The sequence below is a fragment of the Rhinolophus sinicus genome, linkage group LG09 (genome assembly GCF_036562045.2).
Source record: "Rhinolophus sinicus isolate RSC01 linkage group LG09, ASM3656204v1, whole genome shotgun sequence".
NCBI lineage: Eukaryota > Metazoa > Chordata > Mammalia > Chiroptera > Rhinolophidae > Rhinolophus > Rhinolophus sinicus.
The window spans coordinates 105,690,941-105,707,192 of record NC_133758.1 but is presented as its reverse complement, the minus strand read 5'-3'; the positions used below and the strand labels follow the sequence as shown (position 1 = coordinate 105,707,192).

At 56.6% G+C, this 16,252-nt stretch overlaps 1 protein-coding gene across 14 annotated transcripts in view; it reads right to left on the bottom strand.

Moving 5' to 3' along the window:
• The window catches only part of MINDY4 (MINDY lysine 48 deubiquitinase 4), a 108,483-nt gene that overhangs the window by 13,657 nt on the left and 78,574 nt on the right, over positions 1–16,252 (bottom strand). For 8 of the 14 annotated variants that reach the window (XM_074340948.1, XM_074340954.1, XM_074340956.1 and 5 more), the window contains 2 exons: positions 4,372–4,435; positions 1,278–1,439 (listed from right to left, as the gene is read on the bottom strand). In XM_074340948.1, the coding sequence (XP_074197049.1) occupies positions 1,278–1,439; positions 4,372–4,435 (226 nt within the window). The other 6 variants (XM_074340960.1, XM_074340958.1, XM_074340952.1 and 3 more) reach the window with 5 other exon arrangements.

Here is a 16,252-nt window from a genome sequence, read left to right as displayed (position 1 = left end):
GGGACCTGGGGAGGTGGCCTATGAGCAATGGGACAGCACAGCTGAATGTGTGATCAGGCAGGAGGCACGTGATGAAACGGAGCCCCACCTGAAAATGCTGGTCTCCACCCACTCGGCAAATCCATTCACCCAGCACTTTCTGAGTGTCCCTCGGGTCAGTCTCTGCCTCCCTGGTTCTGTGGATACACAGTGAATGAGGCCTCGTGCAGACCTTCCAAGAATCTTTGCAGGGCAGCCAGCACGTAAAGAGCTCCTGCTCCTCCCTCAGGACAGCCCTTTTCATATAATCAACCACAGAACAATGTCTTCTCTGCAAACGTGAGAGTGGAGGCTCAGAGAAGGGTCAGCGGCAGGCTGGGACCAGCACGGAGGCCAGCGCTCCCCAGACCATGCTGCCCAGCAGACAGTCACATTATCCCCTATCCAGCTTCACCTGGGGTCCGGCCCTTTCCGAGACCGTGGCTGCGGTGAGAGAGGACAGGGAGGGATCGACACACCAGCAAACAGACTGAGTGACGCCTGGTCTGGGTAGAATTGTGTCCCCAAAAAAGTTATGTTGCAGTCCTAGCCCCCAGGACCTCTGAAGGTGACCTTATTTGGAAATAGAGTGGTTGCAGATATAGTTAAGATGAGGTCAGGGGAGTAGGGAGGGCCCTTAATTCAACATGACTGGCGCCCTTATAAGAAAAGGAGAAGATACACAGGGATATGCAGCAAGTAGCCGAGGAACCCCAAGGGTGGCTGAAAAACACCGAAAGCTAGAAGAGGCAAGGGAAGAGTCTCCCTGTGGGTTTCAGAGGGAGCAATGTCCCAGCGACACGTCGATTTTGGACTTCTGCTATGAGAGCTCGTGTTCCAAAATTGTCAGACAATAAATTTGTTGTTTTAAGCCATCCAGTTTGTGGTGCATTGTTGCAACTGCCCCAGGAAGTGAATACAAGGCCTGTCACTTCACACCCCCTGTCACTCGAGAACGGCCACCACCCACGCACACACACAGGACAGTGGCAGCTACTCTGGCCCACAATCACAATATAAACCCCCAGAAGTCCCTTTCAAACAACCTTTCCCAGGACATAGTATCAGCTGGCTCTGGGTGTGAATTTCATGCCCGTAGCCAATGGCAGGGAAGTTGCTCTTCCCAAACCTTCTGTGAGGGAGACCCGAGTTCCCCCCAGCTCTGGGAACTGGGGGCACACTCTCCCTCCCCCACGCTCCTTCTCATGGGTCCCAGGGAGCCGGGCCCCTCACTGTCCGGAGACCTGTGCTCTCGGTACCTGGCACACGTTGTAGTGCTCGAAGAGAGACAGGAAGCCAACATCACTGCGTGCAGCAATGCCCTTGAGGAGTGTGACGTCCCCGTTCCCAGAATCCAGCTCCACAACATCGTTGAACACATTCGACACGGCTTTCCCAGTCAGGAGCAGGTTGACAAGTTCCTGTTGATGAGAGAAAGGGGGAAGGCTTGTCAAGGGGACACCAGGAGCAAGAAGAAAAGGGTGGAGAAGGAAGGAAAGCAAGGAGGGAGAGAGCCTGAAAGCAGAGGGGCTGTGACTTGTCCCACAGGCCCTCAGAGGACACTGCCAACTCTTCTCATCAACCGAATTCCGAGGGTGTTTATCCAGCACCCACTGTGCACAGGACCCTGTCCTAAGGTTTGGGCAGGGGGTGGGGGGTGTGCGTGGTCCTGCTGGAGGGACACAGTGGCTCCTGACCTTGGGCACTGGGGTCTACAGTGGGGCACCAGGTGGGTGGCTGCACAACACAGGATGTGACTGGGGCTCGAAAACTGTGTGCACACAACTCTCTGGGGCCCAGGCGGACGTGGGACCATGTGACCGGTCGGAGCCGCTTGGTGGAGCAGTGACATTTGGGTGGGTCTTGAAAGAGAGTAATTTTTTAATAACCTTTTTTATTTTGAAATAATTTTAGATTCAAAAGACTTTATAAAAATAGTACAAAGAGTTCCTGTGTACCCTTCACCCAGCTTCCCCCAAGGATAACATCTTACATAACCAGACCACATTAGCAACACCAGGAAACTGACAATGGTACCATACCAATAGCTCAATTCCAGGCCTCCTTCAGATTTCACCGGGGATGGTGGGGCTTCGAGGGGAGGTTGCGGAGGGGACAACAGCAGCAAAGCAGGCAGCGAAGCCCGGTCTGGGTTCCAGATCTCTCTGCCCTTGTCGGCTGTGTGGCATCAGACATTCCATGGCCATGTGACTTGTGCCCCACACCCGACAGACCAACAAGCCTGCTGACCCCAAAACCAGGAGATAGTGCATTGCGGTAGCTGGAAGGGTCCTTCCTATGCAGAGCATCTAGGGGTCCAACCTCCTGTTGGAAATGGGGAAGCTGAGGCTCACAGATGGGAAAGGATTTGCCCAAGCCACACAGCTGGTTAGTGACAGAGCTGGACTTCACCCACATGTTCTGGCTCCCCGTCCGGAGCCCCTTCCCGCCCCACTCACTTGTACCGTCAAGGTACCACCTGGCTGCCCAAAGATGCGAGAGGAAGGGCGGCTGCGAAGTGCCTGCTCTCTGCCGAGGAAGGATTCGCACGAGCCCAGACGTAGTGCCTGGGCAGGCCCTGCTATCTGACCCGCTTCCGGCCAGGGCTGGCGCACAGTGAGGCCGGCAGGCAGGGATCTCCCCCACCGGGCGTGGGAACGGCCATCACGGCGCTTTCTCTGGAGGGCACAGTTCACAGAAGTATTTTCCCCTGAATTGTGAGAGTGATGCTGGGTTAATAAATCCCTCTGTCAGCACCAAGACCCCTGCCCCAGTGACAGTAAAAGAAGCCTCCTCTGATGGCCGCAGAGGGACCCCAATTGAAAGGAGATATCGAGGGGGCCTCATTGTGTCCTCGCAGAGGAAATGACAAAGAATTTGGAGGAAATGGCTGCTCTGAGATACTGCACCTCAGGGGCAGCGGCTGCTAGAAAGGCCCGGCCTTTCTCAGACAGGTTTGAGTTTTCCCATCGGTTTTCAAGGGGAATAGAAAGGTCCCTGCTCCCCACCGGGCGTGTGCCTCAAACCCTCAGAGCAGGAAGCCTTCTCAAAATGGGGGAGAAGAAGCAACAGGGTTCTCCCAGCCCCAGACTCACAGTCACAGAGTGGCAGAGGTTGGGGGTCACCCAGTCCCTTGCCATTCAAATATGATCCCTGGACCAGCGACATCGCCCTTCCTGGGGCGCCTGTAAGACATTCAGAATCTCAAGCCCCAGTCTGGACCCACTGAATCTGAGCCTGGTCGTCAACAAGACCCTGGGGGATTCGTGCACACGTCAAACGTTAAGAAGCTCGGTTCTACCCCAAACGCCTCATTTTACAAATGAGGAAATCGAGTCTCAGGGAGGGGGAAAAAAATCCACCCCAGCTCATTCTGCAAGAGAAACAGCCAACACGGCTCAGAACCCCAGCCCAAGACTGGTCTGGCACCCACTGCACCCTAACTGCCTGGCCCTGGGCTGCACTGCTCTCTGCCTGCCGGGGGGACACTCCCACAGGGAAGACAGGCCCCCAGAGAGGCAGCTGGACCCCCCAGGTGGCCAGAGAGGCCTGAGGCCTTCCTCTAGGAAGGGGGGCAGCAGCCGCCCCACAGTTCCTTGGGTGCCCTGGACAAGGGACTGGCCCCTGCATGGTGCCCACGTGCATTTTCAGGGCTGGCACAGTGAGCCAGGACCCCTAGAACAACTGGGTTTTCAGCTGGGCCCAGCAGGTTGAGCAGCTCTGCCCAGCCCGTCTGTGCTACTTGTCGCCCTGTGTGCACTGAGGGCCAGATTTGACTGTGGCCCAGTGGCCACTTTGAGAGGCCCTGCCAAGTAGAGAAAGGCTCAGACAGAAGCCGGGTGTAGCCTTTGGCTCCCAGTCCTGACGCTCACTGAGGATCTGGAGCAGATCCTTTCCTTGGTGTCAGCAGGTGACTGGGAGGCTCTATGACACGTAATTATGCTCAGAGTCCCCTCTGCCCCCCATGAGGCTCCTTGAGGGCCCCTTTTGTGACAATGCAGAGGGAAGGGCTGTTGTAAAGACACTGCCCTGTGTAAACGTTAAACAAGCCACGGCCGTCATCTCCGGAGCTGGCCCTCGGGGCCCCAGCCTGTGCCAGGGCTCTGGGCTGGGCAGGGCCTGTGTCTGCCGTTAGCCTCTGTTGCACCCGCTGCAGCCCCAAGCGCACAGATCAGGCACAGCCAGCCCTCCAGACATGGAAGCTACACTTCCTGTCTAGGTTCCATGACGGTGAAGCCTGGCAGAGGCCACTACAGGAAAGCTACTCGGAGAGGGTGGGCCGGGCAAAAGAAGAAGGGAAGAGGAAGGGAAAGAAGTACATGGCGGCCCCAGCACCCCACGGCACCCCCTGACCTGTGTGCAGTAGCCATGTGCTCCAATTAGGTGACTGGTGGGGACGTCGAAGTCCTGGCGGATGCTGGAAAACATGGAGAAAGCGGTGTTAGCATGTCTCTGCCTCACCGCGGCCACCGGGCAAACTTCCAGGCGTGGCCAGGGGCGCCCTCACACACCAAGCTGAGGCCCAGAAATCCGGCTGTGGCAGGAACCTGAGCATTCTGCTCTGTGCCCCGCTGTGGGGCTAGAGCCCCAGGCTCCTCGGGTCACCCTCTCTCTCTCTCTAAGCACCAGCCTCTACTCTGGCCTCACCAAGTCCTCTGCCGATGCAGCAGAACGGTCGCTGGGTTTAGAATCCAACATCCTGCATTCCCATCCCAGCTGTCACTAATGATGGGGAGTGGGACGTCCTCTGACATCTCCTCTCTGGGCCTCAGTCTGAGACTGTGAAATGGGAGGAACGGTCTAAAGTAATAGCTGTCAACACCTAGGCACAGACCTTGTACCAGACCCTGCACCCACACTATTCCTAAACCCTGAGAGAAAACCCAGGCTCAAAGGAGGACTGATTTGCTTAGGGTGCTCGCTCGTGGGTGAGGGAGCTGGCGGGGAACCTGACAGCCAGTCTCAGAGGCCTGTGCTCTCCCTCCCCCAGGTCACCACTGTGGCTCCACCCTCAGAATGGGGTCCCTGAAAAGGCACAGCGTGAAAAGCCCCTTTGCTTAAAAAAATCCTCAAACCAAAAGGAACAGGCTTCTGGGGCTGTGCAGTGCTGGGGGCCAGTACGATTCAGGGTGTCATGTCAGCAGCAGCCCTGCCACATGTGAGGTAAGCACCAGGAGACAAAACCACAGCCCTGAGTCTCAAAACCCACCATCGGGACTTTATTCCTGTTCCCTACCCACAGTCAACCCCTCGGGAGATGAAGCATTATTGTTGACCAGGGCCGTGGACGGGGAAACAGGAAAGGAGCGCCCATCTACCGAACACACTCAGAGAACGGCAGTGTCAGCCCGCCAGCCCCCCCAGGAAAGTAAGAACACTACATTTTATAGACGTGGGGGAAAGCTCAGGGAGGTGCTGCCAGGTGGGTGACGGGAAGCCGGGGACCTGGCTCCCTCTGCTGTTGCACACAGCCCTTGGGGCACATGGCCCACCCAGACCTGTGCCCCCGGCCTGGCCTGCCTCCTTCATCCCCACCCCATGGAGGGCCTGGAGAGGCGGCCCAGAGGCAGGAAGGGCTCAGCGATCACGTTTGTTTTTCCTTTTAGTGGAAGGGAAAGGAAACCTGGTCTCAATTTTACACTTTAAATCTAAGATCTGCCGGTAAGTCCACAAACTTAAAACACATGCCCTGGTCCCTGTATCCTTCCCCAAACGAGTTTAGAAACTCAACCTCCATGACCTCTGCAGGAGAAGTGCTTTCTTGTGGTTTTTCAATAACCATGGCCAAATGGGGACAGTCTGTGGTCCACATGAGAAGAAGGGCTGGGGTTGGTACTGTGGGGCCCAGCCGAGAACCCACGGAAGCTGCGGGGCGGGGGGTGCTCAAAAAGGGCCCCGGAGAATCGCCCATCAGACACAGCCCAGTAGATCTGGGAACGAGTCGGCTGGGGGACAAATGGCCAAGGGCTGCAATCGGCCGGCACGAGCTCAGGCAGAAGAATTGATGGAAACGCTCTCCAGCACACATAGGCCTCTTCTGAAGAGAAGAAAATAACCTCAGAGGAGCCCAGGGTGGACAGATAAGCATCGCTGGCTCCGAGCCAGCCAAAGCTTTCAGAAGCGGTCTGATGTCCATAATCTCACAGCCTCGTGTTCACCCAGCGGGATTGAGAGCCTGCGTCAGCTGAGAGCAGAGGGACAGGCAGAGAGGACAATGGGAGGAAATGGTAATTGCATCCTTAGGTGCAAACACGATGGGAAATTCAGAAGTGGGCTCAGATCTTAAAAGGGAGGAACATCTGTATTTCACATTAGGGCATTCGGGAGACGCCAAGGAGCGGCTTATGGCTTAAGAGATTTACAACTTTGGCAAATCTCGTTGCCCAGACCTCCCTCTAGGAGAATTCCCTGGAGAGCCGAGCGTGAGGAGTCCTTGAGCAGAGGAACAACGGCCTGGGCTCTGCAGGGAGAGCGGCAGTACACACGGCACAGCCAGCACCAAGCCCGAGTTCTAGTCCCCGCTTGCTGTGTGGCTGCAAACCTCGCTTCTCTGTGCCTCAGTCTCCCCTTCTGAGGGGCTTTCACGAGATGAGTGGTGTTATGATGCTGAATCATGTCCCCCAGAATTCCTAAGCTGAAGCCCTAGTCCCCAGGGCCTGGAAAGGGCTAATTAAGTTAAGTAAGCCCTAATCCAATCTGCCGGGTGTCCTTTTCAAAAGAGGAAATTTGGACATGCAGATGGACACCAGGAATGCATGCACAGAGGAAAGACCGTGTGAGGACACAGCCAGAAGGCAGGTGGCCATCCACAGGCCAAGGAGAGAGGCCTCCGAGGAAAGCAACTCTGTCGACACCTTGACCTTGGCTTTCCAGCCTCTAGAACAGAGACAATCAATTTCTGTTGCTCACGACACCCAGACTGTGGCACTTTGTGATGGCAGCCCTGGAAAAGCAACACAAGTGGCCTCTAATGTCTTTTTAGACTCAGAGCCCTTTCTTCAAAGGAAATCTTACATGCAGAAGCCCAGTGTATGCAACTTGAAGGCAGGGCGGCTCTCGCTGAAAACCATGCAGAGGCTGGTCCCATCCTTCGCCCTCTCCACCAGCACCTGCGGCCCCGCTGGGAATCCCCTAGGTCTCCAAGGTCATGCAGTACCCTGGGCACAGGGGCGGAATCAGTGGAGGGCTTGCCTGAGCTCTGAGGTTCCTACTTTCTGGGCTTCCAAGCAACAAGCTGTGACAGGCCTTTCCCTGAGACTGACGACCATTGCACTCGAACAGGCAAGTTGTCCCTTCCAGTGGTCCTGGGGGTTGGACAATGCAGGACCAGGCAGCAGGCTGGGTGACAGAACCAGGAGGAGCCATGGCCCGATGAAGGCCGCCCCGAGACTGGCCTACACTGGGACCCCATCAGGGCTCAGGAGCTTGCTGGGATTTTGGGTTCCAAGGAGCACGCGTGAGGGGAGCCTGACTGGACTGCCCAGGGTGTGGAAACTCACAAGGAGGGGCTTGGACCTGGCTGCCCTGTGCCAGCAGGCTCGGCATGCTGGGAACGAAGGGCCAGAACCTGGACCAAAGCTCCTGGGTGACCACCTGACCCCCGGAGGGCCCAGTTCACCCATGACAGAGAGGAGGCTCTGCCCAGGATGCCAACAAGGACCGCTTCTCCCAGCCCTGCCCCCGGAGGATGTCCCAGAGACACTGCTGACTAAGAAACACAATGAAGAGGGGGTCAGGGCAGAACCCTTGGGGCTCGGCACTTCGCAGAAGGGCAAACGATCCCAGAGAAAGAGCACAACAGGCCCAGCGACAGACGCCAGCCCAGACCCAGTGCCGGAAGCCGGGCCTAGCACTCTGCTGCCTCTCTGCCCTCTGCCATCTGTCACACGTCTCAGACGGGCAGAGGTTCTGCCACTGAGCAGCTTACTATGCCTGCGCCTGGAATCTGCAGTCTCACATTCTTTCAAATACACCATCCATCCTCTCTAAAGCCTTGTGAGGCCAGGAGGGCAAGAATCGCCATCTCTGTGTTACAGATGGGGAAACCGACGTCCAGAAAGGCGAAGGGACTTTTGGTTTCATGGTCACAGTCAGTGGCCAGGACTGTGTCCCTAGCATCAGGATCCCACGGCGTCCACTGTGGCCTGAAATATGTGACAGTCAGGCAGGCTGGGAGCCCTGAAGCCCCATGCCTGGTCCCCACCTCTCTGGCTGGGTGTAGCTGTCCCCTCATCCTAAAGCCTACCACACATGCGTCTGGACATTGGAATGAATGAATGAATCTGAACAATTCATTGGAAAAATGAATCTGTGCATTTTGCACAGAAGGTTCTAAATAAGAAGGAAAATATGTCCAAGTGGCCTAGAGACATGGTTCCAGTCTGTGGTCACAGTCGTTCACCTAAAATCAGTGTCCATGGGGCCAGTCAGTGGCCAGCTCAACCTGGGCCTGGCTGAGTGGCCTCAGGCCAGTCCCTGCCTCTCTCAGCCTGCATCCCATTTACAGAACCAGAGGACTGGAGCAGGGGGTCTCCGGGGACCTTCTGGGATGTGAGGGAGTGTCGTTGGTCCATGACTTGGGTAATGAAAACATCTTGCCTAAAACAGGCAGCAAATAACCTGGGAGGACTCGAACAGCCACTTCCCCTCCACCTGAGTTCTAGGGGGCCAGGCCCTGGGGACACCGCCACGTCCTTTGGACATCTCCTGCCCGTCCCTCCCAGCCCACCCTCCCCCAGAGCCTGCACTGTCTGCTGCACTCCCCCACCCCAGCAGCAATCTCCAGAGACAGCACCCCTTCATTTGGTGGGACGTCTATTGACTTTTGAGGACACCATCAATAGTGCAAAGGGCAGCCATGGAACAACTCAGAGAAGCTGGGCTCAGAAGTTAGGGAGCCCTGGATTCAAATCCAGCTGCCCCCACCTACAAGTTAGTCCCCTCTCTGAGCCTCAGTTTCCCCACTTGCAATATGGGTTTGGTGATGCCTCCTTCTATTACAGATTGCTGTGAGAGCGGAATGAGATGCATTATATAAAGCACTTGGCATTTGGTAAATATCACTTCCTGTTTCCTACGATAACAGCAATAATAACAACAACCAAAAAAACAATGAGAGGTCATGATTCCTGCAACCTCAACCGTTTGTATCATGGCCAAGAACCCAGAACAAACAGAGGCCTCCGAGAGCGGTCGAAATGCAGCCATGAGTATCTGAAAAGGATTCGGGGAGAGCGGATATTGATTGTTTTCCCAGGAAGGCCAAGCGGAAGTGGACTGTGAGTCAGAACACCTGGGTGTCAGGCCCCTCTGCCACCTGTGCTGTGTGACCTTCAGCAAATTGCTTTCCATCTCTGAGCCTTGGGCGTGTCATCTGGATAGGGACCACAATAACTACCTCAAAGCGTCGTTGCAGTAAGAGCCAAGGCCACAGAAAGGCCTTGCGAACTGCAGACAGCTCCACAGGTTGGAGGGAATGGCTGTTATGTCCATTCTCCAGGCAGGAGCTTGGAGAGGAAGGGGCTAGATGGGTTCCAGCAGGCAGGGCAAGCTGCATGGAAGGAGAGGGGGCTGCCTGGAGGAGGGAAGAGAAAGCAGAGATGCCTGAGGCCTTCCGCCTCACCACCCACCAGTCCTTTCCCACATGCCGGCACCTTCCTCCCCAACCAGACCTTGTGCAACTGTTCCCTGCAACTCCCCTCCCCGCCCCCCCTCAACACACACACTGGCCTATGCCTACTTTTCTGCTGCCTGACAAAGCCCTTCCCTCATATCCCTCAGGACCCTGCTAAATGTCCCTCCTCCACAAAGAGACACCTCCCTTGCCTCAAGGCAGATGTGCCCCACCTCTCCTCAGAAGCCCCTCCCTAGAAGCACCCACCAACTGCTTTTCCTGTGCAGGCAGCAGAGGCTTTGAGGGCAGGGTTATGTTGTGGGTATCTGGCCCTTGCTGCCTCAAACTGAGCTCTAACCCTGAAGGTGCACAGAAAGACTCCAAATTCCGTAAGCCTGCCCACACCCATCCTGGGTGAAAGCTGTAAGGAAGGCCGTGGGGGAACCGTCTCCAAAAGCTGGGTCCCAGGAGGTGTGCAGAGGCAGGTGGAAGTCAGCTTCCTACTCAAGTAGCAGAGGCTAGCCTGGACCTCTCTCTCCTCCAAGGCCTGTCCTTTTTATCAGGGGACCCAAGACCTTTGTGGAACAAGGAGGTATAGCCCTTGGGGAAGTGGGTAGGGGTGCTGGATGCACTGAGAGTCAGGAGACTCTCCCCAGCTCTGCCTCTAACCCTGGTGTGTCCCAGGCTTGGTCGCCCTTCCTAGCTGTTGGAAGTGGGCCCCCCATGCAGCCCTCAGCTCTGTGTCTATGGGGAGACTTACTGCCCTCAGCCACCCCAGCTGGCACTCGCTGGTCATAAGCTGCCATCTCAGCAGCCTGGGACCGGGCTTGTGTTGGCCCAGACCACGCCGGCTGAGAGTAAATGGCGAGTGAAGCAGGGGGACAGCATGGGCCTGGCAGGGGCCTAGTCGTGTTTTCTACTCTCCCTCTCAGACACGGCTGAAGAGCACCCATCACACTGCCCCCAGCCCAGAAAGGCACAGGCTCTGAGACCGCTGGGCTGCCAACTGGTCCTTAACTCCTCGGAGCCTTGGTCCCCACATCTGTAAAATGGGATAATAGCCCTAGGCCTGTGGGCCAGCCCCTGGGGTTGTCACAAGTTCCAAAAACTCAGGGTGGCAAGTGAGGGCCCCACTCTCCTCCACCTCCGACTGAAGCTGGGCCTCCTACCTCTGCCTTCCACGGGGTGTGGGGACCACGGGACCCCAGAGGGAGCCTGCCGGAATCTACAGAACACAGCTCTAGTCACTGCACAGGAGCCGGGGGCTGCCAGGGAAGGGGACAGTCTGCAGAGCAAGGGGGCCCAGAACCAGGGACTGGCGGGAGTGGGTGGGCGTCTGCTACCTCCAATGGCACAGTTGTGCCAGCCTCTCACCCACCACCTCGGTCTCTTCAGACACGTTTATTCAAAGTGATCAGTAGTGTGGTTTCCACCCTCTTTGGAATCAAAGTTAAAAGCTGACTTGAGTTGAGGAAGCTCATCCCATTTCCCAGTTTCAGTCAAAAGATCTCGGCATGCAGGGAAGTAAGGGCCCTTCACCATGCTGCCCAGTCTCTCCTGTTACACATGGGAGACGCCGGTGAGAGGGGCCAAGGGTTTGTCCAGGGCCGCAAAGCAGCGCTAATCTGCGCAGTCGGGGTGTGGGTGGTCCTGTGTGTGCCTCGTTCTGGGCTGGAGGAGCTTAGGTGGGCGTGACAGGGCGGAGGAGAAAGCTGGCACACATCCATCTATCCTCTCTCATCACGACAGACATGTGGGAGCACCAAGAGCCTGGGATTTTCAACAGGAACAGCCCCTTATGCCACGAACACGGGCCCGCCCCGTTTGTTTCTCAGCGAGCTGCTGGACCTAGAAGCATTGTCCTGAGCCTGTGGGGGCCTCCACCAAGACCCAGATCCCATGCACCCCAAATTCACATCTACTCTCCTGTTCCTTGATCCAGCCCAAACTTCTAATTCCCGACTGGAGAGCCCATGTCTTTCCCAGCCGGTGCGGTAGACCTCTGCGGGTTTTGACCACATGTTCACATGGCCCATGGTGGGTGTGACACAGGCCTGGCCACAGGGAGGCATCAGGAGTGGGAGCACGGCTCCCAGGAGGCTGAGGGGTGCTGGAGAAAGGGCTCCCTCTCCACCGGGCTCGCCAGAGCCCAGCACGCGGGAAGGCCCCCTGAGAACACAGCTGAGACAGAGGAAAGAAGAGTTAAGAGCTAGAAGGAGGGACACCAAGTCCCAAAGACGACGTCTGGGTTCCTGGATCCAGCCTGTCCTAAAGCCCTGGGCTTCTGATATGATCAATTAATAGCGTGGTTTTCTGCTGATGTTGGCGAAGAATTGAGTGTCTGTCACTTGCGTGACCAACACTCCTGGTTGGCTGTCATTTCAGGGCTATTTCCACAACGAGACATAAACTGTGTGTTGTTGTTGTTGTTGTTCCACCCTTGGACAGAATTAGAGCAACAGAGCCACCAGGGCACACGTGGCTGGCTCGTGCTGTCCAAAAATTACTTCAGCAAATGACAAACTACTGCCTATTTGGGGCTTTCAAGGGTGCCCTGGGGCAGCCAAAGTTGCCACGGGAATGAATGCCAAGGGTCCGTTGTGTGAAAAGGTTTTCTTCACAAGCCATCTGTCCCCACCTCCAGGCCTCGGCCAACCAGCGGGCATCGCCCAAGCCTTCCAATGCCAGGCCCTGTGACCACTGAGGGCCTGGAGCGCCTGGCACTGGGCTGTGCGGGCCTGGCTCCCAGGTGACCCTGACCCCAGGGCCTGAGCATCCTGGGGGCCTGGGAGAGCGTGTGGTTTGGAAAGCAATGGAACTAGGAGACCATGAAATCCTGGATGAGATTTACTGTAAGCAACTCGAGATCTGAGGAAAGGAAAATAGTCTGAAATCAAGTGGGAACAAATAAAACCTTCACAAGGCTCTGCAGTCGGCCCGGGGTAAACAATCCTCCAAGGCCAGCTTTGCTACTGTTCTCTCAGCCTCGGAAGGTGAAGCGGCCAGGCTGCACGCTTGCATTTACATCCCATGGCTCCCACCGGGGTTGGGGACGGCCAGCGTTCAGGAGGTGTTGACTTGGGTGCAAGAGCTGCCCCTGGGCCTCAGGCATGATTCTGAGAGCCTGGCTAGGAGGGAGGGGTGGCCATGCCGTCAGTCTCACACACATACACACACACACTCCCACACGTACATACTCACATACGCTCACATACACACAAGTCACCCTTCCCACACAATCTCACAATTACCAACGCCCACATCACCTCCCACCCAGCCCCACAGCCTCACCCGTCTTTCACACACACACACACACACACACACACACACACACACAGCACCACCACTAACATACACACACACTGTAAAGAACTGGGTGGGTTTCTCAGCCCCCACTCCGCTTCTCCCTGGTTGAACAGCATGTGATTTGAGACACTCTGCCCTCTCCTTGGGCGACCAAGACAGGTTGTCAACTGCCCAAAGTAGTAAGAGATCACCCTGACATGGCCTCATAGCTTTGGCAAAGCTGAATCTGAACCCAGAGCAGGGAGGCCTCGGCGATCATCTGGCCCTATGGTTTTCTAGCTGTTTGCAGAGCAGGGCTCTCCGCAGAGGGGCCTCAAAGATGCAGCTGGTTGTGAGACCGCTCCACCTCCCCGCCCCCACTGCTCTGCTTCATCTGCTTTATACAGTGAACTCCAGCGGATGGTTTCTTCAGAAAAAAATCTTGTTTCTTTTCACTACAAAAAGAGACTAAGAGGTGTTAGTGCAACCCCTTCCTGTCAGAGATAAAAGCTAAGGCAAAGGTCGGGTCAGCCATACAGCTTGTGAGCAGTAGCGAGGAGATGGGGACCCAGGTGTCCTGAAGTGACGTTGTAGCCAATGTGTAGGACCCTTCCTTTCATGTGACTTGTGGGCTGCCCTGGACAAGCGTCTCAGCTCAGTCTGGTAAATGTGCTGCGTGACATTTCCCCCCAGGTGCCCAAACGTCCATAAGGAAAAGCCTTCACAAGTAGCTGAGCCCTGCGGCAGGCCAGGAGGAGGTGGGTTTTCACACCATTATCACTGCAGAGATCACAGCAAACCTTAAGCCAGGCCTGGCATCCCGCCCAAGACCAAGCCCAGAGGCTGCGGGAGCCGGGTAGCACCGTGGGGCATGCAACATGACTGGCATGTGAGGGGTGTGGACCATTCCAGGAGTTCAACTCCCCAGGGCAAGAAGAGCTTCTTCAGAGGAGCCCTCAGAAATGCCAGGAATGCTAATGTGTTATTTTAAATAATTTCTGCCTGATCCTCTCACAGGATCTGGGCAGCGTCATGAGTGCCAGGCTAGTCCTGTCATCGTCCTCACGGCTGCCAACCCCTTCAGGAAGCCCCCAGGACCACTGGGAGGAGAGGTCAGCCCTGCTCCGATGACCACATGCCCGGTAGCCCTGTGGGAACGTGGAGTGGTCAGGCAGCCATCCTGGGACTGCCCGGGTCAAAGGGAAGGTGGGTCTGGAGAAGCCCCCCAGAGGTGGCCCAGGTGGCCCAAGGCCTGCCCTGTTCCCCACCTGATGCCCTCAGGTAGACTAACGAAAACTCTTCTTGAACTTGAACACATAAGAGAGAATCGAACGTCTTCTCTAGCACACTTCTGGGCGGCATACTCCCAGGGCGGGCAGGGGTCTTCCCACTGCCCCTTCTCCTGCTCCATCCGAGCAACAGCACTGGGTGGGTTTCCCAGCCCCCACTCTACTTCTCCCTCGCTGAACAGCATGTACTGAGATGCTCTGCCCTCGCTTTGGGCGACTCAGCAAGTGCCTGCCAAGGGTGAGCGCAGCCACAGGTGGGCCCTCACCAACGGCAGGGCACCCGTGGCTGTGTCTCCGCCACAAGGCACCAAGCCAAAACGGAGGGCGAGCAATGACAGGACGGGACACGGAGGCACAGAGTACCGTGGGGATAGGATCAGACTAGCAACGGCCCCCGTCCACGGCTTGCTACGCATCGGGAGCCATGCCCACACGTTTCATCTTGTGAGGCAGGAACTGTCATCCCCTCGTCACCGAGTGAGAAACTCAGGCTCAGAGGACTAATGCACCAGCCCTGAAACCAAGTCTGTTTCATTCCCAAGTTCAGGTCCTTAAACAACAAACCCAAAGAGCCCTGTCTGGGAACACGCTCTGTGGGCTTTGTGACCTTGGCGCAAGCCACTCACCTGCCAAAGCCTGGTTTCATCTGAAAGGCAGGCACGGTGACAATAATCACAACAGGGCCACCTGACAGTGATGTTGTGGAGACGAAAGGAATTTCATGTGTAAAATGTGACAGCAAAGGATCCGGCCCATAGGAGGCTCACGAAATGTGGGCTGCTATCATTCTTACTGCTGAAAAGATTGTCCTCTATGTTTTCTTCTTAGAAAGAGGAAAAGGAGGCCACAGGAGTAAGACAAATCCGACCCACGCCCTGTGCTAAAGCAGGTTTCTATGCCCGTCCTCCTGGAAGGCAGGGGCCAGGCTGGCTGGAGCGGCCTGGGGAGGCCTCCAGGACCATCAGCCTACAGGGCGTGAGAAGGTCCTCAGGGGCGGTGAGAGGAAGGGGACTGTCATTAGCATCCTCTGTCTCCGTGGCCCTGGGAACAAGGGGAGGAGGTGACTGCAGCTGGATCACACGTGTGTCTGCATGTGTGTACGCACGCAAGCAGTGAATGGGAAGGGGTTTCGCAGGGTTGTAACTTCAGGGCCATTAGCACGAGGCTCTGCAGGTCCAACAAGCAGCCTCCCCCACACAGATGCCCCACAGGTGCCGTGGCCTGGGCAGCTTGGGTGGGTGGGGTAGGGACGAGGCACAAGCAGCCCCATTCTTCCAGCTCTTGACCACGTGAAGAGCAGCCTGGACGTGGGGCCCAGCTGGACAAAGCTGCCAAAGCCGCTCCTTACAGGAGCGTGTGTATACACAGGGTACCCAGTTCCCAGGCTGGCGAGCCTGGGCCTAGACCCCAGAGCAAGGGGCCCCCACAGAGGTGGGAAACTGAGGCTGAGAGGATCACACTGCCAGATGTCACCAGGCCTGGCCCTTCCGAAAGCTCAGCTTCCCTTCAGTGAGCTCAGGGATCTCACCCTCACCCAGAAACACCCCCACCACACACACCCCCATGACAGCCCTGTCAGCCCAGGGATTAGTAAACCGAGGCCTGGGGAGAAAGCGGTACAGCTTATGGTCTCCATGCACATGAGCCCGAACCAGGAATGAATCGTATCATTATGGCAGGATTAGAAGGAAAATGCCGGTAGAAAATGCTGCGCACACATGTATTTAATAAGGTCAGCCCGCAGGCCAGTGGCACGAGTCCCCTGTCATCCTCCTCACATCTGCACCAAAGGCCACAGGAACATGAACAGGACCCAGCTGAGGCCCAGGAGCAAGTGTCTCCTTCTGCCGGGCCTCCCGGCCTGGGCACTGCGCGGTTACGCTTTCCACCTGCCCACTTCCCAGGGCCCACCCGCTTAGGGTTAGTCCCAAATCTTCCCCCACACCAAGCACCCTGTCATGCGGGGTCTCTGGTTCTGCTCCCCGCACAAGAAAGAGGGATATGGTGAAGCCAAAAGGGAACAATCACGAAGTCACAGATGGGGGAG